This window comes from Haliaeetus leucocephalus, unplaced genomic scaffold (assembly GCF_000737465.1).
Source record: "Haliaeetus leucocephalus isolate CR32 unplaced genomic scaffold, Haliaeetus_leucocephalus-4.0 Scaffold317, whole genome shotgun sequence".
NCBI lineage: Eukaryota > Metazoa > Chordata > Aves > Accipitriformes > Accipitridae > Haliaeetus > Haliaeetus leucocephalus.
Genome location: NW_010972753.1, coordinates 7,959,632 through 7,986,778, shown reverse-complemented (window position 1 = coordinate 7,986,778; position 27,147 = coordinate 7,959,632). Strand labels below are relative to the sequence as shown.

At 39.4% G+C, this 27,147-nt stretch overlaps 1 protein-coding gene across 1 annotated transcript in view; it reads right to left on the bottom strand.

The window, feature by feature from the left end:
- Positions 1-27,147, bottom strand: part of SYTL5 (synaptotagmin-like 5) — a 56,181-nt gene that overhangs the window by 13,804 nt on the left and 15,230 nt on the right. The window contains exons 3-9 of the mRNA XM_010571340.1: positions 20,626-20,738; positions 19,094-19,226; positions 17,062-17,187; positions 11,995-12,151; positions 10,269-10,398; positions 8,363-8,469; positions 3,660-3,752 (exon numbers count right to left, since the gene is read on the bottom strand). Of these exons, the coding sequence (XP_010569642.1) occupies positions 3,660-3,752; positions 8,363-8,469; positions 10,269-10,398; positions 11,995-12,151; positions 17,062-17,187; positions 19,094-19,226; positions 20,626-20,738 (859 nt within the window). The remainder of the gene's footprint in view (positions 1-3,659; positions 3,753-8,362; positions 8,470-10,268; positions 10,399-11,994; positions 12,152-17,061; positions 17,188-19,093; positions 19,227-20,625; positions 20,739-27,147) is intronic.

Sequence of the window (27,147 nt, the reverse complement as noted above, 5' to 3'; positions counted from 1 at the left end):
CAGGATTGGTGCCTTTGTAAGAAATTGCAATTTCTCTGTGGAGTTTGTAAGAATAGATAAAAACACGCACAAATGTTTAAACATGTCACTCTTTGGGAAAAAAATACAGTAATAGAATACTGGGGGAAACATTTTTCCCCCTCTGCTTGCCAAAGCAGTATCTGGAAATCTCACCAACGAGCTCAAGGGAAAGTACATCTTGATCTACCTCCTTCCTTACTGGCTGCAGGGAGGAAGGAAGAGCACAGTCAAGGGGAAAAGCCACACAAAAAGTATTGGTCTGTGGCAAAACTCAACACTTTGGGCACCTTGCCTAAGGGCCCTGCAGCAAAGAAAGCTGAAGGGATAAGCAGGTCTGTGTCAATATGGTAAACAACACCAGACATAAAAACCAGAACAAGCAATCATTATCCATAAAGTTAATTTTATACATCAAGTCAGAATAATAAACAGCAAAAAGGGTGCTTTTTGTATTTCTGCTGGCCTTCTTGATCCTTCATTTAAAAAAAAAAAAAAAAGAAAAAAAAAAGAAAAATGCTTGTCCTTTTATTCCTTTGTACAATTGCTGAAATTCCACAAAGAGGACTGGTTAAAATCACTGGAGAATTAGCAATGCACAACGACAAACGTGTCCTATTTCCTCCTATTCCTAACATGCCTCGAGCTAAATTCCAGCCTTTACCATTTATGCATTTCCACCTCTAGCATACATGAAAAATGGGTATCCTTGGACACTGCCAGTGAACTTAACAGTCCCAGTATGTGCTACAAAACGCCTAAACTATGCCTGTAACAGGAACGTGACAATTTGTGTGCCCACTTCAGAAAACAAACAAGGTTATATCAACACAAGGCGGTGCACGAGTTGTTCTCTGCTGAATCCAAATATTCTTTTTCTTGATCTTTAGGTAAGTGGGCAGCAAGGGATAAATGATTTGGGAAAAAAAACCCACAGAAAGTCCTAAACAAGTAGATGACCTCTGACCCTAGAATTTATCCAAACACAATATCTGAATTGCTTACAAACCACAAAATAACACAAATTTAGAAGTATTTGATATACTTGACTTTTTTCCCCACAGACTCTGTTCTGTGGCATTTACACTGGACATTACATACACTAAGTGTAATGTCCTTAAGAAATCTACTCGTTTTCCAGTTTCGTAAGTAGTAAACAACCACCACATATGGAGGGTGCAGAGCCTCATTTTAGTACCTCACTAAGAATTATATTTGTTTTGCACCGTATCTTATTGCTGCAGTAAGGCACTTGAACAATTCAGTCTTACTGATGTAACGGGTCTTGACAACAACACATCAATACATTTAGGAGAGGAATCAGCGAAGGATGCAGAGAAAACGAAAAACACAGTTTGTGCATTAGCTTTGGGAAAACACAAAGAATACCCTAATGCTGAGATACAGTTCCTGTTCAATGTCACTTTCCATTTCCATTTTTGCTCACTCATATTAAAGGTAGATTTCAAGTATATTTACCCTTTGAGATATTTCTTCCTTTACCTCAAATGCTCATTGCCATACTGTACTTTAAATTCTCATATTCAAAAAAAGAAAGAAAAAACAAAGAAAAAACATGCAGTTAGAGCCTACTATTTATTAATAACATTATTTCAATGCAACTTAATAGTACACAGTCATTTGGCAGATAAGCACATGAAAAAAATCCATACAGTGCAGAAGGCTCAAAGGCTTATAACAAGGCAAAAAACAAGAGAGAGATGGGCAATGTTAGTAACTGGTAACACATGCTCAAGGGGAATAAAAAAAGAACCTGCAAAATTGACCTGCTCTTGCAGGGAGAAGCAGCTTGCCATTTGCAACTTTGCCATTAACATAGCATGCAGTGACATTAAAAATCATGTCATGGTGAATACAGAGAAACGAGAGCAATGAGATGTGAGATTATCTCAAACCTACAGCACTGGAAAAGCTACGCTCTGCTTAAGAAAAAGGTCAAAGGGAAATCCACAGCAAAGGACAAAACCCAATGCACAGACGGAATGCTGCCTACAGCACGTAGAGGGAAGGCTCTCTAAATGCAGATCCTCCGTTAGTGGCCTAAACGAGAAAACACTTAAGCACCTGCAACCTTCATATCAACATTCAGAAGAAAGAAAAATAATTCTGTCTAAAAAATCCATGGGACGAGCAAGCATTGGAGACAATGAGTCATAGTCAGCCTCAGGTAAGTGGGTCTAATTAGACCAGTGTCAACAGGCTACGTTTGCTCAAGTCTGATTTGGTGTGGAGTGCCACCCAGCTCTGTTGTGTCCGTTTCCATGAACTACACAAATCAGAAGGGAAAAGGGTCTGGACACGGCCAGATCTAAGACACGGAAATGCTCTGTGACAGCAATTTGCTCAGCCTTTTCTCCTCCCTAGGTAAGCCAAACTTGGATTCAGCCAACTCCATCCCTTTGTGATCAAGAACTTAAGTGGGCATTCCCTGGGCCCTGCTTCCATGGGGACTAACAGGGGTGCAGTCTAGAAAGGACAGTTCATTGGTTACTGTCATGGACCAAATTCTCTCTTCCCTTTTAGCATACAGACTCCTCATCTCTCTTCATCCTCTTCAAGTCTCCCATCTTCTACCTAGAGTTTGTTGCAGTTTTCTGATACTCTATATGCTGACCAGAGCTATTCTTAGGCACAAGTCATAAGGAAGAGTGGCCAGAGAGGGCTCTGCGACTTTTCTGAAGATGGTATAAGTTGCCCGCATCCTAAGTGTCAGATCCCAAAGATGAGATACACAGCATGTAGTCATAAACTAGGCATGTTAAAGGCTACTTTTATCATCCGTTTTCTTTCCTAGTGAACAAGACTGCATAATGAACTGCATAAGGCTTGTTATACCACTTTTGTTGCATCTCAAGCACCTGTTACAAGCTGAAAATGCAGCTATCCTTTTAAAACCAACTTTAAGTTGCAGCAGTTAAGACAACTGCAAGACTCAGACATCTAATTTACAGTATATAGTTTGTAGGTATGACAAGAAACAAAAGGATGTAACAGAAAAATACTACAATTGTTGCAGAAGGTAGAGAAGTTATCACCAACCAAAATCCCCAAGTATCTCCTTCCTCACTGTAAAGAGAAATACTTTTCTGATGTGGATGGCACAGCAATCATGTCATGAAGAATGGGAGAAGCTGGGTTGGGGGATGGACAATGATGTTACAGAAGTGGTGTATGCATGCAAACACACAGATGAGTATTTGTGTCCCAAGAAGGTGAACAATCAGAAAGTGGTTTGAGATGGAAGATGCCGCCACAGCCTTGTTCTCTTCATTTCAAGTAAATTAAGATTAAGTGGTCCTCTGCAAAGCTGAGCAGTCACGTATTGCAAACACCTATGGTTTGCCTTCTTCACGTCAGCTTGGTAGTAACCTGAGCGTGTGAGGAAATCTGCTGACGAGTATGCAAAATGGTTTTCGCTTTCCATGCACTTCAGAGAACATAATTTTAGCTTTGAACAGCATTAAAAATGTAATAGAAAAACTATCTAAATATTAAAGGATATTTCTCAAGTGGAGGATGAAAGATAATCTGCTGCTAAGTGGTATGAAGTTAAACTCCATTTTGGAGGAACAATGTTGTCTTGTGGAAGGAAAAAGCATGTTTTCTACTCAAGATCTTACTGTTGATAATCCACTTGTCAAATGTCCATGTTTCCTTGAATAACGAGAGGCCACTATGTCATCAATATCTTCTTCCGTTTCGTCCAGATAATCCTGAATGACAAACAGGCATTTTAGTCGTCGTGTTCTGCTCTGTATTTGGTCAGCTTCTGTAGCTTAGTTTTGTTTCATACATTTTCCACTTTAGGAAGATGGTGCAGGATGCATTCAAAATTCTGATCTCTAGAGGAATTTTGATTTACGTTTTCCACATCTTTGCACAGGCACACAGCGTAAGGGGAAAAGACGCTGTTATGGTATCAGGGTTCAATTGCTTAAGAACTGAAAAACTTGACACACATACTCTTATTCTGGAGGTGCATACCTTTGCATGGCCAACAACTGTGCACATAAACAAAACCCACTTCCATGCCTACTAAAAATCCTATGTGAATTACCTTATTCTACTTACTACTATTTGCATTCAGGAATTCAGGTTTGGAAATCTTAGAAGGACATGGCGAGACTTTTTCAAATCTTAACAAAAGAAAGGAGTGAATTAAGGTCAGACACCAGGGGCCAGGGGATCGTTGATACTGGTTTGTAGCCAGAAACCATTAGATGATTGATTTCTTGGTTACAGTCCAAGATCCATGTTTTTATGGGACATATTTTTTACAACCCAGCAATCCAGTTTTCCAATTATCCGTATTCATAGCAGTCACACTCACACAAATGGAAAAGCACACAATTTGCATTACACTTGCACCCTTTCACGCTGTCTTTGGTAACAGGCAACAATTTTGTGAACAGGATCATTAACACAGACCCACTTTCTAACAGGCAGTGCTGAAAGCCCCAGGTTATTGTCAAACCACATGGGAAGGAACTTGTCCTGCCATCATACACACTGAATATATTTGAGGGGTAAACAAAAAAACCCAGATGATGTGCATGTTTTAAAAATAATTAAATTCCTATATTATTTTAATAATTTTTTAAAAAAGGAGGAAAAATCAGTAATCGCACAGCTTCATATGCTTGAGTTTTAGTAAGTCAGACTGAACTGTAACATCTTTAGCTCATATACAGAAAAAAAATTCATTTTTTAAACATAGCAATAAAGCAAAATCTAAAAAGAAATTTAAAATCTGGTTGATGGTTCTAATAGGACTGTTAACTTTAAGTAAAAGTTAAAGGAAAAAAATCCAACAGACAGCTATTATGCTATTACGTGTAGCTTGGAAATTTCAACCATTTCCTTAAACCCTATGGCAGGTATTTTGAAAGTTTCTGCTTTTAGTCTTAATGAAGTCAAATATTCAACTTCCTTATTAACTGCTTTGCAGATATAAAAATCTCACGTGGTAACCTACCTCACACTCTATTGCTTAGTCTCTATCACTTTCTTAAACTAAACACAGAAGTACTGTATTCAGACTCAGGAGTCTCAAAGACTTCTATGATAATCAGGAAAAATAGAGCAAAGAAATGATGCTGGAGAGTTGAACTGCCACAGTTTATGTAAAGACCTGCAGAGCATTTATCATTAGAATGCATAAAACTAGCTGTTACATCTCTTCTCCTTTGTTCCAGTGACTGAACTGAAATAAAGCCAGCTGAAAGTGATGCAAAATTTTCTATTACTACTTTCCACTTGTAACTGCATATTTAATATTGAGCAGAAGGAAATCAGGATGAGCCATCACTCTACTTGGGACCAAAATTTACATACTGAAGCAAACATTCCTCTTCGCTTCATGTTCTTACAATGAGTTTCCTCTGCTAGTATCTTCTGTTTCGAATCTATTCAGGGCACTGTTACTACCCCACAGAAAAAAAGAAGTCAAAGATAATTTATACTCTATGGAAGAAGTCCATGGACACCCAGGCACAGCAGAGCAACTATTTCAGGGAAACAGATAGAGCTGAATCCTTCAAAAGTACCCCCCGCCCCCCAAACCCCTAAAATAAAAACAAAAAACCCACCCCACTCTTCACTTCTACTCTCCTCACTAACTTCAGAATTCAAGTGATGTACTCAAGTTTAAAACTTGGCACAAGAATACACAATTTTCTTTCTTGCTCATACAACAGGAATAAGCAAGTCTGGTAACACATGCAAAATTCTTTCATTTACACTGTCCATACCTGTGGACTTTAAAATAAACAATACTACATTTTTATTGCTGAATAGTTAAATACAGGACAAAAAAAGTAAGGCAACATCTTCAGACTGGGGTTTTTCAGGTGTAGACACTCAAAGGTTAACAGTGCTTCACAAAGAGTCCTACCAACAGCTAGCTGACTACCAATTTTTGTCTGCAAGCAGATATCTAAAACTGGGGAAAAAAAAAAAAGTTAACATTTAACCTATGCTCTTAATTCATTTTGCACCACAATGATTATGTTTCTCAGGAGGTGTTACAGAACTGCAACTACACCATTGGTTAGTGTTATTATCTTATTAAAGTTAGAGCTAGTAGGACATTAATCTCATAGTCTTCAGCGGGGGTTATAAAATGCACATTATCCAATTACTTCTAATAAAACAGCTGAGCATGTAATGAACACTACTTGGTCAGGAATTCAACACACACCTCTCTAGATAAGGTGCTCCCACTTGAACACAACACTAGATTTAACTGGTTCCCCATACTCCTTGGTAAGTACGTACTACACACAGTACGCAGGTTTCTGGGGGTTGTCCCTTTTCGCTATCAAGGGCAACGTCAAGTTAGAGAAGGAAAACACCCATACAATTTTCCAGCTGATCCCTCTGTATGTGTAACGGGGTTTCCTGATAAAGCTGGGAGCAAAGCAGCTAAAAAGCGTTTTCCCACCCTTTCACCTGATAAATTCCAGCAATCTGCGCATCCTACTGACACGTGGCATCTCCCGCACCACCGCTGTCAGCTCCAATCACCCAGGAACGAGACTGAAGGACCTCAGCTAGCTCCACCAGCTAGCTGGGAGAAAACGTGGTATAACTTGTCTCAGGCTGCAGGAGCTGTTGTTATCCTTGTCAGGTATCTTTCTTTTTGCCTCTTATAAAGATACAAGCACCAAATAAACTAAACTCCAGCAGGAATACAACTTTTATCCCAAAACACTGCATCCATAATGAATATGGGACAAGACTCCAAAGGACTCCTGTGAGTCAAACTACCCTAAAAAAATACGGTAACTAGCTAAAGCTGATGAATGCAATCAATTGATTTTGTAAGACAGAGCAAGTGAGGACATGGGTAGAATCAGAGATCTATGAACCTTGTTATGAATGAAGTTTAAAGGAGAATCAGCACTCTCACAGATCCCAGAGCAACTAAATCAAAGTTATGCCACAAGAGAGGTCTCTGATATTTGCAAAGAAGCTAGAGAGTTGCTGAGATGCAATCTGAAATTTCATTCAGTCAGCAAGACTGAAGCAAGAGTCAGCAAGAAAGAAAAAGAAAAGGAAAAAAACCAAAACCCTCTGAATAAGAGGAAGACAAAAATCAAAGAACAGAAAACCACTCTGGATTTTGCATCTCTGGCACCTGCCTCAGAGAAATCCCTAAGTGATAACTACAGTGCCTGGTACAATTAGAGCAGAAAACTGACATAAATATATTTAAAGTTTGTATTTTCTTATTTTATGCTTTTCTTCTGCAATGTTTTCCAGTTTCTTAATCAAGAACACAACCTTTTTCTTTACTACAATTAAAAAATAAACCACTTATTTTTGAAGCTTTTCTTCCACAGAAATCTGACACACAGGAAGGGCTTTTTTAATTTCCTTAAAGATTAACCCAAACAAAACAATGCTGCAGGCAAATTCTCTGAGTGTTTACAATCCAAGAAAACAGATGGGAATCCCAACACATCGTTTTCCACCGAGCCACAAGTATCAAATGCTACAAGAAGGGGAGACATCTCCCATGGCCAATGCTCTTCTGAAAAGAGCAGATGGTAGGGAAGGACTATGACAATAGACAAAATGCATAAACTATAATGCAGATGGTTCTGGGGGGTTTTAAGCTACAAGCACACATTTGGAAACTCCAGAACAAACTATGATTAGATGAAGAACTACTTAAATAACTTCTTCCCCCCCCCCATGCATATTTAACAAGCTTTGAAATTCTATGATAGCATTGATGCACATCTGCAACTTGTATATCTTGGACATGTGCATAAAAGGAGAGGGAAGTTGTGAATCATTTCAGGAAACGTAGCCCATAGAATACATAGAAAAAGGCACAGAGATGTTTGGGCGAAAACAGTGAACAGGAAGAAGAGGAGAGCAACAGTGACAGAACAGAAAGTTGGGGCTGCATTTGCTAAAAATATATATGAAGGGAAAAATCAAAACCAGACAAAGATTAAAGCCTTTAAAGTATAGTATTTCTCAGGATCAGAATTACAATCTAAGAAAGTATGAATTAACAGAACTTTGGAGCATGTGTAATATAGTGCCTGAAATTTATTTTTAGGTCAGATTTCTTTCACCTGTAAACTCAAAAACCAGCAAATCAATAACAAACTGTAACCATGACTATTCATTGGAATCATTCTATAGCCAACATACTTGGAAGATAAAGCTGTTTAAAAACTCATTAAATATCCCTGAAATAATGCTCTGCATTACTTATCTTTTACATAGATATACATACAGTGCCGATTTCATAAGTCTGAACAAACAGGATTTCCACCAGGTGAACATTTATGTATTTATAACTCACCAGTTCCTGATCTAAGGCACTAGGTACAGATTTGCTTCTTATGCTCAGAGTATCTTCATTTCCTTCAGAGAAAGATTCACTCAAATCTATCTCCGATCGGCTACGATCTAGAAGATAAAAACAATTAAAAAGATTGCTGTAATTTGTACAAAAACATTCCATTTCATCTTCCACACTTTAATAAGCGTTGTCTCAGACCCAATTGTTTTTTAAGAAAAAAACCATCAAAACAATATTTTAGGTATTTGTCACGAACTCTATGACAACTGAATGTCAATATGATAAATGGAAAAATATGCTTTCTGATGCTGTTCAGCCTTCTGGCCAATACTTTTTTCCCTGCACTATTTATCCACTGTAATTGTCTCCTGTGGATGATATTATAGATCAAGGTTTTGACTTTCTCTGGTAGGCCTATCAGCCCGGAATATTGCGAAACTTGCAGTCCAAGTGTTCACAGTGATTGTCACATCTGCCACCACCAAACTCTCCCCAGCGTCTGCTTCAGAATTAAGCAACTAGGGATGCAGATGGACACAGAAAGTACTTCTGCCATTACTGGTGTTCCCTGTGCACAAAGGAGGAGGAAGCAAACAAGTCTCGAGACCCGCACAAGTTTCTTTCAGTCCTACAGGCCACACATCCATTCAATAGGCAGAAGATTTGTTAGATGTCTTGGAGAAAGATTTTCTTAGTCCTCTCCATATAAATCTTTTGTGTTGAGAAAGAAAGAGGGGGAAGAGAATACTTTTAGATCCTGCAGGTAGGAATCTGGAAAGTTTTTAACTGTTCGTCTTCTACCTGGGCTATAGATGATGTGACAGGAAAAGTCACTCTCCTGAACTTAATGTCCTTTGAGATCCTCCAACACGGAGATAATGAGGAGTCCGAGGCCCGCTCCCAGGTTGCCTGCAATTTTGCTCAGCATCCATCTGCTTTGGTGACATGTGGCCTGTTCTTTTCTATTAGGAGAACCTTTATTTTATAAGGTAGCAGAAACAGGAGAATTTTCACTTCATAAAGTAGCAGTCTGTAGCACCTCTGCCTGGAGTTGCACTGTACAATATTCTCAAAGAAACACTGATGCTTTCAAGTTGGAAAATCTAAGGTGAAGAACATTATCTCCTTTGATTAGCTCTGTGGGATACATCACTAGGTTTCTGCTTTGGGCTAAATTCAGCTGAAATGAAGTGAGCCCTGCTGTGTTTCAGAGAGAAACCTGTAAATCTGGACCCACTCTGTTAGCCTTATAAGAAGGTGGCGGAGTGCGTGGGAGAAGCAGAAGAGTGCAACGCGCTCCTGCCTCCCGTTTCAGGTAGGAAAAGGAAGATCTCCACCCGCTGCTGCAAAGTGGCTCTGACAGCACCTCCCTGTGCAAGCCTCGTCTACCTAACAGCCTCCAATGAAATGAAGTAAATTACAGATGAATCAACTGGTTTGGCGTATCACGTATGAAAATGAAATGACGCGAAATCTGTATCTGAATTTTTTCCCAAATTTGCTTCTGGGCAAAGTGAGTGTGAAATGTAATGGCAGCAGCACAGTAGTATTTTATACAGATCGGAGATAGGTAGTATTTTATAGAGCTGACCACACAAAGAGTGATTTAACGATGTGCAATTATGAATGAAATCTTGTACCAGTTCTAAGAGCGTGTGATTTACCTAGTACTAACATTGTGCCAACATTACTGGGGTTAGGATTACCACTTCTTCAAATGTAAAACTTGTGAAGTGGTATAAACTTGGTTAGTAGGAGGGAAGGATCTTCAGAATGAATATAAACAAATTTATGAAACTTACATCCTTCAACGTGCTTTAAAAACAAAAGGAGCAGAGTCACAAGAATAGGAATAATCCTCTGATAATAAAGGCTGGCAGAAAGAAGGAAAAGACTTAATACTTGCCTGATGACAAAGATACCCTAGAAACTGCAATAGAAGGTGTTCCAGATGCTTTCCTACAGTGCTTCTTTACTAAATCTTCAGGTACACTTTCACTTGCTGGAATAATCATGCCAGTTTCTAAGCCAGGGTCCTGCCCAATAGGAAAAAATGCACACCCCATAAATACAAAAATCAAGCTTATTCACTATCAGTCTACAAAAGTGTAATTTCTATTAGCTCCAAAGCTCCTTTAGCATCCAGTCTATTACTGAATATATTTAGATTACTATCTAGTCTGCTTCGTTTAGCACAGATCATGCATAAAATTTGCACAAAGATGTGATTCATGCATACATTCTGAGTTTGCAACTGAAGAATCAGAGCAATGCATCAGGAGTGAGAGGAGGGAAGTGAAACACTCAAATCCATTAAAAGTTCACTTAGCTTGGAAATTAAAAAAAAAAGAAAGAAAGAAAGAAAAAAAGAAAAGACAAAACCTATTGTTTCTATACCAGCATAATGATTTCAGCTAGGGTAAAACCAAATGGACTTGAACTAATTAAATTATGCCAGTATAACCCTTAAATAAAGCCAATATGCTTGACAGCGTTATGGCTTTTTGCCTTCCTGTAAAGGAATACCTAACAACATCACTCCAACTAAATTAAATGGATTGGCCTTTTTCAACCAAATCTAATGCACTTGAAATCAAGTCAGTCTGTGTGCCAACAAGAATATAAATAAAACAACTATTAATTTATTTACAGCTCCTAAAACTGCCCTTCATATATACTAACTTATTTTTTATTAGGAAAAACAATTAGACCAAGTATTTGAGGTTAGAAAAAAAGCAATGCATTCAACAGGGCTCTGATCTCACATGCTTATCTACGTTTTTCCAAACATTAATGGTAAAAGGCATTACCTCTGACTATAAATTTCGCTTTCCTTGTACACTTAAGTTTTGGCAACTCGGAACAACTTGCTAGTCCAACCCTGATTTCTTAAGAGGGGTGACTGAAATGAATTCGGGAGGGTGTCTCAGTGCACAGCCAAGAGGAACGGCTTGACACGCAGGCAGGCTGTCTGGGACCGGAGAGAGTATCTGCTTCTGGCTAGATGAGCCGCATCCTTCTGCTTATTACCAAAGAGCCAAGGCAGCTAGCTCAGACGTGGCCACCTACATCCCAAGAGGCTTAACAGCAGGGAAGAGGAATCCCACATTTCGTTTTGATAAAGCGTCTAGCACACATTCTGTTTTATGCCATAATTTATGCAGAGGCCAGTGTCCAAATCCAGAAAAAAACTAAAATTAGCATGACCTGATCTCCTGTAAATGCTGAGCTTGCAAAGTTTCCCTTAGAAGTCAGTGGGAGCACGCTGGACTCTGCATGCTTGCAAGTCACATCCTTAGTTCACAGCACTTACTCAAGGCCCTGAAGTGCCAAAAATGCTTACTCACATCCCTTGTGCTTCCCCGTTCAGAATCTATTACCCATTATGTAATGCTGGACATTAAGAGCAATTTTTAGACAAAAGAAAAACGTCTGCCAAACTGAAAACCACATCACTGACAGAGCATGGCAAATTCTGTTCTAGTAGAGATCTTCACTGGTCCCAGCAGAATTAGGGAAGAACCAAAATCGTCTCTGTCAGGCTTGCCTTTTCTGGGCTACAAGTCGATCTAACAGGGCAGATACCAGCCAAGTCATCTCGTTTGGCGTCAGCTCTACATCACGGTACTTACCCGGCTATAATCTGCAGTCATGCTGCGCGTGCCGAGTGCTGGAGACCTCCGTAGGGAAGGGATGGAAACGTTGCCTCTGTTCGCAGGACCCACGGCCCCTTTCAGATGGCCTGCAGTGGACTCTGCAACACTGCTGTTCAGCGAAAGCGTGCTCCCTCTGGGACGGAGAGAAGAGTATTAAAGCGTTATTGCTTTGAGCAAACCAAGGCAACCCATTCAGCAAACCATCGCAAGAAAACAGCCGTGGTAGCAGTTTATTAGAATAACATTGCCCTGGATGAGTTGTGTGATCCGCTGCAAGGAAATGGTCACCTGGAAAGAAAAACACGGGCAAGGGTGAATTACAATTACTTTTTACATACAAGCATTTTCAGCATTTCTACCAGAACTGCAGATAGCCCCAATGGGCGGCTCTTGTCCAGGCTGCAGAAGCTGCATTCATCCATGTTCATTTTGCATTCGCATCTCAACAGTAGGTGCGACGACTCGTGTAACACTTCCTACCAGGCTGCTCCTTGGTTTAAAGGAAAACTACGGTAGTTCTGGCCACTTCTGCAGCCAATGTGAATGCCAGCACTGTCTCCAGAAAGTCTAAAATCCTTGGCTATCTGCTCTCGGTCCTCTCCAGAAAAACAACAACTTGCTCACTGCCCTATTTATATTGCAATAATGACTCTTGACCCAAACTTGGAAAGCTAAGAAAGCTGGGCAAGTCTTTTTGCCAGGTTTCGTGTTACTAAAAGTGACAAAAAAAGCGTCTGTCATCAGCATACCAGAATTCAGTTGCTAATACCACAACAGGCAGAAATTTTTCCATGGGACATTTTCTATTAGAAAATACTGATTAGTCCATGTGAACACTGAGGGTTAGAAAGGGTAAGCTGTTGCACTTTTTTGACCTTTTGAAACAATGAAAATTAATTTAAAATGTATTTCAACACATTTTCAATTGAAGTTTTATTTTCATTTGAAATTTGTTCTGCAGTAAAAATACAAGGTCTTGGCTGATCTACTCTTCTTTATCCACAAACATCAGTTCAAACTTTTTCATTTTTCTTCACAACTCAGAGAAGTCTCAAAGAGTCTTGCAGGACAGTAACAGTTCTGCACACATTCCTACTTACTACTATAATAAAAATTAGTGGTAAATAGGAATTGATGCAGGAATTACACCCTTTTCATATGGCAAATACAGTGTCAGAGGACAATAGTAGTGCAAATTTGCTGGAGAAAATTTTTGGAACTTACAGTATATTTTCAGACAAAAGAGGCTCGCTTAATAAATATTTCAGATTTGCAGGCATCTTCATTGTGCTGGATAACAGCTGAATTTCACCTTCACTTGGTTTAGGCTGTCATATCATGTTTAGAGTAACTGCAGTAAAAATCTTCTTTACCACAATGGAAATTTTGATTAGAACTACCACTGAACTGAGAAAAAAATACTCTGGAACACAACAGCTCCTGTCTCACTGCTTGTCCTGGTTTCAGCTGGGATGTAGTTAACTGTCTTCCTAGTAGCTGGTACAGTGCTATGTTTTGAGTTCAGTATGTGAAGAATGTTGATAACACTGATGTTTTCAGTTGTTGCTCAGTAGTGTTTAGACTAGAGTCAAGGATTTTTCAGCTTCTCATGCCCAGCCAGGGCACCTGACCCAAACTGGCCAACGGTGTATTCCATACCATGTGACGTCCCATCTAGTTTAGGAACTGGGAAGGGGGGGGCAGGGATTCGCCGCTCGGGGACTGGCTGGGTGTCGGTCGGCGGGTGGTGAGCAATTGCCCTGCACATGGTTTGTACATTCCGATCCTTTTATTACTACTGTTGTCATTTTATTAGTGTTATCATTATCATTATTAGTCTCTTCTTTTCTGTTCTACTAAACCGTTCTTATCTCAACCCACGAGTTTTACTTCTTTTCCTGATTTTCTCCCCCATCCCACTGGATGGGGGGGGAGTGAGTGAGTGGCTGCGTGGTGCTTAGTTGCTGGCTGGGGGTAAACCACGACACTGCTACATTAAGTGAGCACAGGCTCTGAGTCCACACTGGTGGAGCTATTGAAAACAAGGAACACAAAGGAAAACCCCAAACAAGACTGTCTACAAATGTTGTGCAACCATGTTTTTGTCTTTTAGTGAGCATATGGTAACCTTTTTAACAATTACTATCCAATTTCATATACTGACAACAGTAGATAATGCATAATAAACACGCTCTTACGCCTGTGTACTTCACATACATGCACCACTACTTTTTAATTTGATAAGCAAGTGATCAACAAATCCTACTAAATGTGCTTTGGTTGAATTTTAGCCCTATCTGTTTACACAGAGATGTGTCTTTGGTGCTGCAAAGTCAGAAAAATCAAGGGTACTGGCTGTCATCTGTATTTTATTAAAACTGTTGGACTTCAATGCACACACCTTAATTTCCAAATCTGCCCATGTATGGGAAGTAGCCAAAATGTTGAAAACCTGAGTTTTATTGCATGACACACCACTTTGATGGATTGTTCTGACTTTCTGTTACAAAAATTGTTGTTGCAGATTTTTTTTTCCTCACTGTGTAAACTAATGTAAATGAAGAGAAGTGTTCAGAAGGAATAGTGGGCTGGCATAAAAGATCTGAAAACATGTTACAAGGGGTTCTGCAGGAGTCATCAGTCAGACTGAGCACTTGCACATCCAACCTGCTAAACAGACCTCTCCTGTACTTTGCCCTTATTTCAATCTGCTATTAGAGAGAGGGTCAACACATTTTATACACATATTAAGTAGACAACGAAAGAAAAATGTTGTTATAAGGTGACTATGCCAGGCATTTCCACGTAGTAGACAAGACCTCAGTACATTGGGGTAGTGTGCCTGTGTAGATGAACCTGAAATTCCTATCCTATTTCTCCTAGAAGTATCCTGATGCAGCCTCCTGGTTAATTCAGCTGCAAAATCAGTAAACATTTTGCTGGAGCAGAAATAAACGAGTTGAAGAGATGAAATCATGGCCTGGGACTCCCTGTTCCCAGCTCAGTACATCTTCTCTTAAACAGTATTGTTTAGAAAGAATAAAAATTCTCAGTTTCCCTGCTGGTAGGTGAAATATTACCAATTTTGGCAATGCAGCTAAAAAGATGGTGGCAATTACAAAAATCAGAAATAGGCAGGAAAATCTAGGACAGCTACAGTGTCACAAGATGTTGTTATATTATTTTAATTTGAAACTCAAAACAGTTATGGAGGGTAGCCTGGGAAGCTTTGCTGTTATTTTTAATAATTACTACTCAGTTCTCTAAATTAGCAATAAATGAACTAAAGCAAGCATCCCTAGATATCTAATTAAATATTTAACCATGCATGTACAAGCCAGGAATTTTCATCCCTCTACTAAGAAATATAAGCTGCTCCTCAATCCCTCCACAAACTAATATTTAGGAAGTGCCATATCTTCCATGGACAGTAAAATAATTCAGCCCCCCCCCCAAAAGCATCTCCTGGCAACAAAGCGGGGTTAACTATGTACTTTGACACAGGACACTGATTTGGCCGGGTGAGATGAGATGACAGGTAGAGAAGGAAGTTGCCATAATGACTCAATATGCCTAATTTAATAAATCCCTCACCCTGGCTCCGGGCAAAAGCTAGAAATTGATGCTTTACGTGAAAGTCAAGCAAGGCAATCAAACATAAAGGCTATTTTTATAGACTACTTCACTCTGTTTATCCTTCTAAGTCTGTACACAGAGCTTGTTGGGTGCTGAATTCTACCACCCCAAACAAAATTATTTTGCTTCATTTATGGTTAACTGCATGACAACTTTCTTGCAGTTTGGCCATCAAAACAGCTGCACAGATCTCTCACAAGCATTCCTTTGTCCTTATTCTGCTAAACTCTTAGAGAAAGTTACTTAATATTGCATAACCTTAGTGTTAAGCAGCGCAGACACCAGATTCCTGAGCTTTTGTCTCTTAGATCCTTCACTCGTCTCTACCCAGACTCGTCATAACCCAGAAAATGAGCAAAAATACTACTTCTGGTCTCATCAAAGTCAGGTATGAATCTGGTTAGATACAAAAGGCCTAATTAGCTTAATGAAAAAAACTTTTGTGAACTGTGTATGGATTAAACAAGAAAACTAGCTTTAAAGCTGATTTGGCTAGTACATGCTGCAGCACCCAGTGGGGAGGGGATCAAATTATCAACTTTCAAGAAGATTGTCACCGTCAACTTTATACATGTTGCAGAATATCCAGCAATTGGGTATTTGAATTATAGGTAACAAAGGGAAGCAAGTTCTTGCTTAAACAAGAAGGCTCATCTGTGGGTGAATTAAACTTCGTGATGTTCCTTTTACCTGATATCCTGTGTTCCTGTACATCAGGAACTACACAGTCTCCCAGAAACACTGTTTTAGAGCTAGAAATTTCTATGGGATCTTACAGAAAATTATTATTATTTTTTGATCCAGAGTGCAAAATTTCTACGTGTGTGCACCTGAGAAAATAATGTGGGTCTACATCCGGTACAAACTATCCAAATGAACAAGAAAATAGTGAGCTATTTTTTGTCTTCATTTTGGAGGTGGGACATGAGAGCAATGTTGCATCTGGAATTTTCCAGTGCTATCAGAGGCAATAACAGAGATCTCTTAAGCCAGAAGAATGATAAATGGAATTCTATCAGAAATAACTGGGACAATAATCATGGAGAGAGAAGGTCAAACAGAGCCTCTGAAGAAGAAAATATAAATTATAATCAATTAACATGTCATTACTGGAGAAAAACTTTGGAACAAAGCACCTCAGGTCTGTAACATGAACACAGCTCATCAATTAAAAGCCAGAAAACAAAAAACAACATAGTGACAGCAATCACCAGCCAAACACAAGGAGAGAAAAGGAAGATGGGTGGAGATAATTTTTAGGTTTTCTCTTTCTTTTTTTTTTTAAATAAGCTGTGCTTCTCACATAGTATTAAAGCTGAGCACTCAAAGACACAATGCAACACAGAGGACTGGCACACACACGTAGGTCAAGCCTGGCATGAGCTGTACCAGATTTCTGCTGCTCACCTCTCAGAGCAAGGCGTTGACTTGCCATTGCGCAGACTTTGGGTTTCAGGTTCTGAGCCTGCGTTCCTTTCACCTTCGTCTTTTGCATTTTTAAGTTCTCCTTTGGTAACCGCCCTAATTACCCTCCTGATGAAAACACAGAATAAAAGATTTTAAAAGTTGTAAGTTATTTTCCCAGGAAACAGCAACCTGACTGAAATAGTGATGTGCGCATTCTATAAATTTCATGTGTCTGACCCATGGACAACTCCGGATATAAGGGTCAATAGAGCACCAAATCTGGTTATCAAACTGACTCCTATGGACAAAAAACCCCCATCATATTTGCTAGAAACTGTTTTTTAAGACACAAAACATTAAAACATCCCTCCTACTCAACATGGCCACTTCAAGCTTTGAACCAGAAGTGCCTTTTGTGAAAATTCCTCTATTTTATTTTTTTACAGTTCATACACAAAAAAGCATTTTGACTAAGTATGTGTATTTTCCCCTAGCAAATTACACTATATGTATTTTCTCTTAAATATTTCTTTGCAATTTCTACAATTATATGCATCAGTGCTCCAAACACTCTATTTTCTGAAAACATAACATCACCCCCTTACCCTGCAACATGTGGCCTAATAAGACAGAAATGAAAAAAATGAAATAAGGTTTTGAAAAATAATAGTATTCTTCATAGACTTACAAACAACAATAGACTGTTAAGTTATCCCATGACACTAAGTGTCAGTAGCAGTTGGCCCCAAAACGGCTTTGCTAAAAGAAATCCAACTCATGAGATACATGAATGTGGAACCTGAGGGAGGAAGAAGGAGCAAGGAAGAGGAGGAATAATGGACTACTTCTAAGAGAGGCCACAAAATATACTAGAAAAAGCAAGCCTAATTCTTGCAGGATTAAATTTCCTTTATGGGGAATGTCACCACCAGAAAACATTTCAGGCCACAAACTGAAAAAGGCTGAACACCACTAAAATAAACAACAGGCAATTACAAAAAAGAATGGTTTCTCATTGGGGAATATGACTAATAGGTTTGCACAAAGGATTTAAATGAAAAGAGGATTAGAAGAGTAAATTTTAATGCACTCTTACTATAGCTACCAATTAGCATGATTTAGAGCAACATCTAGGTCCCATTATAGTAGATTCCCTAAGCTGGTTCTTTCTTCACCTTAATTTGAGAAGCCAGATGCATACTGATGTTCTTTTTCCCAATATTATGGACAGATAAATCACTCGTGTTAATTTCTGGAGTCACTGAAACAAGTAATTCCATACTCAGCTCTTTTCAGAAGTAAAAAAGCTGTAGAAAGCTATCTACCTACCCTATATTTAGGATCCATAATAAAATGTGTTTTCTTCCAACAGAAACAAAGTTTTCCAACTAGCAGCCTGTGGAGCTCCAGCCATGAGCTCCCATTCACCCAAAAACCTCAAGTTACATCCAGACACCACTTGTGCAACCATATACTCAATGCATCTGTCCATGTCCCCCTGAGAGTAAGCAAGCGCTCCTCTAAGGCCATAGCCAAATTGGGCTTACACACATCACTGAGACTGCAAGATGACCAGCAACATAGCTGTTTATTTACTGTCATTCACACAAAAAAGGGGCACTGCTTGACGGTTAGACTGCATTTGCACAGCTGGAAGCTAAAGGAAAACTTGACTTGTGAGCAGAACTGACCAGTATACATAAAAAACAGGCCCTCCAAATACTATTTTTTTGCATTTGCTTCTTCAGCAAACCTGCCTTTAGGGACACTCTGTTACTTCTGAGTATAAACAAGAGAAATCCAGGAGTAAAACTGCCTTTTTTCTGCTACCTTTGTAGCTGAAGAGTAATTACTGCTGCATTTCCTAGGAAACAGCAGCCTAATTATAGTAAGTACACTTTTAAAGGAAGGCTGTTTCTAACCCTAGGAAGTTTGAGGCTGATGTGGAACACTAGAGAAACTCAAAAGAAAATCTGTCCAACCATGTACAGCTGTTTTCAGATTTATCAGTTTCCAAAAGAAAAGGCTTTACCCTATCTTTCTAGGTCCGCTGAAGACTGATTTATGCCCATTTGTGGAAGAGACTGATACATCTGGCCTTTTCTCTTCATTCTCTGGGGGTTGATCTTTAAAAGTTCTTCCTTCATCCTTGCTGGAAACCGTCTCTTTAGTGGATGGGAAAAGAAAAAAAAAAAAGGGAATGTTTGCACAAAAAAGGCAGGACATGTCAAACAATCTACAAAAACCAGATTTTTCCATTTTTCAATATTAAATAAAACCATATGATAAAATATCATGAAAAAAACTTGGGGTTTCTTTGGCTTTTCCTTTTAATAAAAGAAAATAAAACTTGAAGTAGCTTGAAATGTTTCTCATTATCAGCTCGTCTTCAACTACGCTTCTGAATTTATCACTGACAACTTTTAATAACCAAAGGATCTGAAATATAATTTTGCAGTGTACAGTATTTTCTCTGTTAAATGAAAGAATGTTATCCTAATTAAAATGTGTGTTCAACTAGGAGCAAGGTGTGGGAACAACGACTTAAATATGTTTTAATATATCTATCAAATAACAAAGTAACAAATCACAAAACACCCGATTTGACAGGCTGCATAATATCAAAACCCAAAGATACTTGCCAGTTTGACAGCTTCTGAAGCACAGCGATACTGGCAAGATCAGCGTTTTGCCAAGCAGTATACTTGCACCAGGCATTTTTACAATGGCAGTAAACCAGTCCTGCTCCCTACAAACTACTCATACCCATCACACTCCTACTGAAAGCAATAAATGCTGCATCTGAAAACAGACTACCCAAATAACAGCTTCTGTGTGCAGAGTGAAGTAACTGTTCAGTGAAGACAGAAGCATCAGCATTCAGGAAAAACTCCCGTTTCTTAAACCGGTGGTCCTGTGGTACCACGCAAGGTACCGCAGCAGCTCACAGACGTGGTACACTTGCTGCGCTTGGTCAGGACAGCCAGGCTGTTTACCTAAAAAGCGCAGGTGCAATTTATTGGAGATACCTGGGCAAACGGAAAGTCAAGTAAGAACTGAGAAGTACACCCAGTAGTCTGGATGTAGCCCATGCTCCAGCATGCAGCACAGCAGTTAACATTTACCTTTCTTTTTCAGAGTTGAAAAAGAAAAATGGAGTACTTTTTACACACCACCATCACAAATAAGAGAGCCAAAGTGAAAAAAAAGGCTGGGTTTAGATCTCTGCATACAGCCAAGTTTCCTGGCAGGAGCTGAGAATGAACTTCTAGAGTCTCTGCTGCTGGCTTTGCGGCCGAGTAATACTGCCACCCGTTTGGACAGTGCGATTTTAAGCAGCTCTCTATCTCCACAGAGAAACTTCTTCATTCATCCATACCTAACCTTTCCTACATATTAATCATTCATAAATCAGTGCATAGTAATAGCCAAATATGAAATTAAGATTAAAATACTGATTATACTTACAACTTCAACAGCGAAGAATAAAATACAAGTCAAATGCTCTGGAAACAAGGTTTGAACGTATTAAGCACAAGCAAATCTCTCTCTTGTGGTCCCTACCTGGGAATTTGCGTAGAATAGACTGTCTGACAACATCAGTTCCAAGATTTGATTGTTTGAAGCGCTTCGCTCTCTCTTCAAAAAACCATTCTCCTGTCACTATCCGTAGCTGTCTGTATGGGGAAAACAAAAAAAGCCAGAGACATGCACATTAACAAACTTGGCCAACCAAAGCTATTGCTTAAACCCTTAGGTCATCGTTCCACCGTCATGGTCACAAGCCCTGGACACCATTTGCACAGTTCAAAATAAAGAGTAAAAAGATTGATTGCAAAGCTTGGGATATTAGGACATGTAGCAGAAAAATAATATCATCTTGCTTTGGGAATGAAAAGTAATTTTCATCCAGTACATGGAAATTTACTTGGCAAAAAAGTGTTTCAACCACCTTCACCAGATTTCTGCAGAAAACACGTAACATACTATCTCCCTAGTCCTTTGGATAGTGAACTACTCAACCTCACAGTTTTCAGTATCTCCAAAATGACAAGAGATGCAGAAACAAAAACAGTAGATGGAAGAAGAAAAAACCCTACCAAAGCTCCTGCCAGCCAAGTCAGCAGTTCATGGACCCAATCTGATTATATACAGATTGCTGCAAGCTTATGTATATTTTTCATCTCTATGTTTCATATGCTGCCACTATATGTAGTTTCTTCACATGACAGTGCTGTTATGAATTAGCTATGTGTTGGAGGTTCAGAGCAATGAACTTTTGTCTTTGCTACTGTTCTGGATAATGCTGCTTTTTCTGGTTGCAAATTATCTTACCTATACTAGCAACAAAGAAATCCTGTACTGGCATTGCTGTTTTCCATAGGTATATTTTTATGCTGATTGTTAGCCTTTTGCTGAATTAGTTTAATTATGGTAAAACATCACCATTTCTACTGCCCCACTACATACAGTTGATGGCAGAAAGCTACTAAACATGAATACTCAAATAAAAAGCAAATAAACAAACTAAAAAAAACCCCAAACACATTAAAAACTGATTTAGTTCCAGACACACGTTCCTGATTACAGCTCAGTAAGAAAACTTATTTTCAAACCTATACCAGAAAAGAAATCATCTAGTCTCTTGGGCATGAAAATTACTACAGATTGATTTAGAGCACTGATCAATATCTTCGCTATTAAATTACATTTGAGTCATGCCTGAATGGAGGAGAGTCTTACTTGAGAAAACACTAAAAATTACAGAATAGGATCCTGCCATTGGTAAAAAGACCCTAACATCATCAGTTCTTCCTTTGCATGAGTCATTAAAAAAACATTAAAAAAAAATCAAAATCCAAAACATGTGCCCACAAGCATAGAAATAGAAGATTGTTGCCTTATCTTGTTGTTGCAGACTCCTAGTGACAAACCCGCCTATAATTCATCACCACAATCGGTCAGTTATTATGCAAGGCATTAAAAAAAAAATAAATCTCTATTTCCACTGGGAATTTTTAAATTACTTTTGTTCAACACAAACACTGGAAAGGACTCATTGCATTAGAAACTATGCATGGTCTGGCTAGTATGAAAAACAGTTTTTCTCTGAATGTGTATTTTCACAATTAATTTACAGCATGCACTTCTTCCTGCAGTTATTTTTATACCAAGATTTACAGCAAGTTTAATGCTCTATATCAAACTATAAACCCTTCAGACCTTTGACTACACCATCTTATTCCACTGCAATGTAAACGACATATCACGCTGCAGTATGAGCTACATCATAGTAGTTTTTTCTTTTTTTTTTTTCCCCTCACTTACTCCCAGGTTGGACCATAAAACTCCACAAGCGCTGTTATCCCCTTGGACAGAGATTTTATTCATCCCTAATATCTTACCAGCAATGCTTAACTTGATCAAGGTCAGGCAGGGCACTCCCTGCCCTCTTATTTGGACAAGCATCTTCACCCTTCTCCAAGCTCGGGACAATCTGAAGGAGAAGGTGTGACCTACGGCCAGGGTTTCAGCAGCTTGGGAGGCTGCCCCACACAAAGCTTTTACAACCAAAAACTTGTAATTATTTCCACCCCCAGCCCTGAATTGTGCCACCTGCCTGGGCTACTGTGGTTCCTGGAGGAGCAGCCCTCTGCCCCAGGGTCCCTGGAGAGCCATCTCCTACGTTTTCTGGCCAGATGTGAACAGTGATGAGGGAAAGAAAACCTCTCGGGTGCCTCCTGCATCAGAGGCACCCAGGGGACCTCTGCCTGGCCAGAACGGTGGCTGAGACCAGCACGTCTGCCTGTTTTACCATACGTTAGTCTTATAATCTGATGTGGAGATTCAACCCTGCAATAGCAGGACCAAGTGCTCAAGGAAGGTCATGGGGACTGGGGAGATCCAAGGGGCTGGACCCAACAAGGATGGTTGGGGTGGCTGTGGGAGGAGGCCGGGAAGGAAGAGGATGGAGGGCTGCTGGGCTGTGCAAGGAAGGATCAGCAATGGTGGTGGTGGTGGAGGGATGAGGTCCTCCCCCAGAATCCTTCCCCGGGAGAGGGCCTTCCTCTCCTCCTCCCCTCTGCTGTGGTATGGGTCACCCGCAACCTCAGAGCTCACCATCAGTCTCCCTCTCTCTCTCTCTCTCCCCCCACTCCATCCCACACCATCTGAACAACTTCTTCTACTCTTCCCTCTGGGACCAAAGCAGCCTGCAAGATGGGAAGGGCTGGCACCAGGCTAGGAGTGAGGAAGGAGTACTGTGGAGAAGAACTTTCTCTTCCTCTTGCCATCCCCTTGTAATAGTAACTACTGACCCCACACTCATCTTCCTCGCAGCCGTGTAAAGCTGTGCAGGGAAGAGGTAGGTTAGTCTCTTTGGGCAAAAACAGCTGATTCCTTTATCTTCTGGCAAAGGATAAATAAGCAATCTACTCCTCTTACTAATCTCTCTCTGCAGGCTGTAACCTGCCACCATTAAATAGCCGCTCATTACGTAGCTGGTGCCCTCTTGCTTAGCCAAGGAAGTTTGGGGTCATCGCTGCGTGCTCTGGCAAACACAGACTGGACCCCCAGGGAAAGCGGAGGGTGCGAACAACCCCTTTTGCGGCCTGAGTGGGCAAGGGAGCGTGACAGCTGCTACACCGATGGAGCCGAACCGTGTGCTGGTTCAGCTAACGACAGTAAACTGAATTGCCCATCATCTTTATTGGGCTGATCTTATTAAGCAGTAATAAAAGGCACATTCTAAGTTGAGGTACCAACTCCTTGGCACCACTTCGAGGAGGCCCACACCCATTCTGCTCTAACTTCACCAAGAGAACCAGGCCTGAGGTAAAACACAGACAACTCCCTCAACTGAGGCACAAAACAGCAAATAAAGGCGAGTATTGCCTTGTTTAAGTCAAGTGCTTCACCTCGCTAGCCAATCCTGTTATCCACACCAAAAGGGAAAAAACAACAGCCATCAATAGCCAGCCATTGCGAGCGTCACATGAAACAAGTCTAGAGGCCTCAGTCTTCATTTCAAACCTTCATCCTTATTATCATCAATGTAACTATCAATCGTGGGATCCTGACTTCAGCTGGAAGTCCTCTTTTGTGAAAATGTCCTTACCCAACAGATCACCTCTACAAAAATATCACATTCTAATGAAATAAGGGGAAAAAACCCAAGCTTTGCAGCTTTGAATTTCTAGTGCACTAATACTGGATGTATTTTTCACGTATACTGAACAATTCACAGAAAGATTGATGTTCGTGTTATCTTAATCATTCATACATGTCAGGAGTACCTATTAAAACAATTTTTGTTCTACACATAAATAGAAATGGATTCAGATTAAATGATTGCCTAAGTCTCTGACTTGAAGTTTGAATTTCATAATTACATTTGACATTCTGAATCAAAAACTGAAGAGCGAGACCTAAACAGTCTTATAATAATTTTATTTTCATGCATTTATAATTATGACAAAGGGAGACTGTCTTTCCTACTGAGATAGTGCATCTTTCTTCTATTTCTCATACAGAACTTAAAATGAACTCTTCCCACCTAAATGATTGTTTCATTGGGAAAAGAAACAAGGGCGTTCACTCAACAGTACATCAAATCAGTGCTTTCAGCTTTGGTTTTTCGTGTTGTTTTTAAAATGGGTCCAAGGTCCATTCTGACTGTAAATCATGGCATATGCATGCATATCCTTTACTTTCCTTTCTCAGTTAGCAATAGCATACAAAGTAAAGAAAAACATGTATGCATTCTACCAAAACAGTGTTTAGACTGGCCTTCCAAGGTGTGCAACAGGTGCTGAAGTCAGTAGCTTTACAAAGAAGGAAAACAGTGTTATAAATAGTAATAGCAACAATTTTTGCATGATTGCCCTGTCCTATACTCAAAATGACTAGGAAAATTTTAAAGAAAAATCACGTTCAAGTAGCTAGGTTTAGTACCAAATACTTCAGGTATCTGCTAAAGTCCTTATACATTAATTACTGATCCACCTACTCACATCATCATGTGAGAGGGAGTACATTACAGTTCCATGCTGCTTCTCCCTCTATGATCTCCTACTAAACGGCTTAACTTCATTAATGCACTGCTCAGTTTAAAAATGCAACATAACCTGTGGCCTATCGCTGCCAAAAAGTCAGCTTATTTTCCACTCTCATTTTTGCAAGACACTTCATGGTTAAATGCCAATTATAAAAATTCCATTTAAGATGGAAAGTCCCAGTTGTTACTTGTAATCATTTCTTTTGGGAAAATACCCACATTGGTAAAACAGTTTCACTATCCATTCGATCATCCAGCCTAACCCACATCCATAGTAGAGGAGAGAGATTTAGTCTAGCTTCCTTTCCCTCTCCTGTTCCTCAAGTTATTTTACTTCCTCCCTGGGAGTAAAATTTGGGAAAAAATGGCAAGACCAAAGGCTGGATAAAATGCAGCCTATACATGAAAATACCAAAACATACACACTCATCTTTGTATGTATTCAATTCCACAGAGCATTTTCTATAACATCAATTAATTCCAGAGTAATTTTTAATGTGCTGTGAGGCTATTAAATAGAAATTTTTGACCCTATTAAAAGAAGGGAAACTTGCTTAGAAGTTACTAAAATAAAAAGAAATTGTAAGAAATCTGAAAAGCATTTGCATACTAGAACATTTGAAATGCCTCTATTTTTGTGCTCCTAATGGGAATAAATGTTACCAAGATACTGATGAATTTTCATGACACTTCAAGACAACATAATTATTTCAAAGATGAAGAAAAATTTTCCATTACTGCTTTGTTCTGCTGTAATAACTTGGGCCACCTAGGCATTTTATCTTGCTGAAGAAGTCAATCAAAATAAAGGCATTGTTTGCAGATATCTAGACACATTCATAATGAGAAATACAGACAGCATCAAGATGCAAAATCAGCTTGTCAGCAGACTGCTCAAAGAACTTGATTTCCCTCAACCTATTGATCATTTTAGATGCCAAATTTGAAACACAAACTGATCATATTTTAAGAAGATGCAGGGAAAAAAGTGACCTTAATGGAAAGTTTCACTTTTAGTACCTATGCTTGAAAGCTCCTGATGGCCTCAGTTCCTTGTATGCAGGGAATGGAGCAAAAAGCTTCCTCTTTCGACGGGTGCATCGCTACATACAGGCTCGCTTTATCTCATTAAATACTACAACAATGTGACCTTCAAGCACACAATCACATAAATAAGGACTGTCTTGTTCTCTGCCCTCAGTAACTGGCAGAACTAAGAATTTGGCAGACCGCTTAGCTCTAACCCTTCTTGACCTTTAAAGCTTTATCTTGCAACTTTAAATTCTAGCTGGTAGTAACTCCCACAAACAGTAATTTTCTCTTTATGGACATTCAAGGGGAATATCCTGTTTCAGTAACTGTAAATTATAAGACAATTTATCTATAAACCTCAGTTTGTTATACTTAAAAATACTGATGAACATCTCTTACTATTCACATTTAAATGTACTTCCTCAAATTCACTAAATATCTTTTTGAAAGTGTTTTAGAATGTAATTAATGCGTTGTAGTGAGCTTTTCCATCACTATAAGCTGTTTTTCAGGCAAGTCTGACTCTGGAGAAATGGCAGATGAAATGCTTTAACGATTACATTGGAAGGGAGAAATCGGATTCACTTGTTGCCAGAGGAAGATGTTCTGGTTGACAGATGAACAGATAGATTGTATTATTAAACACAACGGTATCTCACCCCTACAGCTACCATCATGCTACTTTGTTCAGCAAATGATACTGTGTTTTACCATATCTTTAAAAAATGAGAATCTTGAAATTACGTGATCCTCAAGTCAAAGTCAGCATACTTTCCAGTTTGCTGCCATCTTTTTTTTTTATTTTTTTGGTGGCTGGACATAAACCCACCATAAATGTTAAAGCAATGATAACATTAGATCCCAGACTATGTAACAGAACGTCCTCTTGCTGTACTACAGGCATCCTAAACTCCCGTGCTATGAGCGGATAGGCAGGACTCCAGATGCTCAGAAGGAAGGAAAGGTCAAAATGTATTAAACAAAGCAACAGGCAGAAG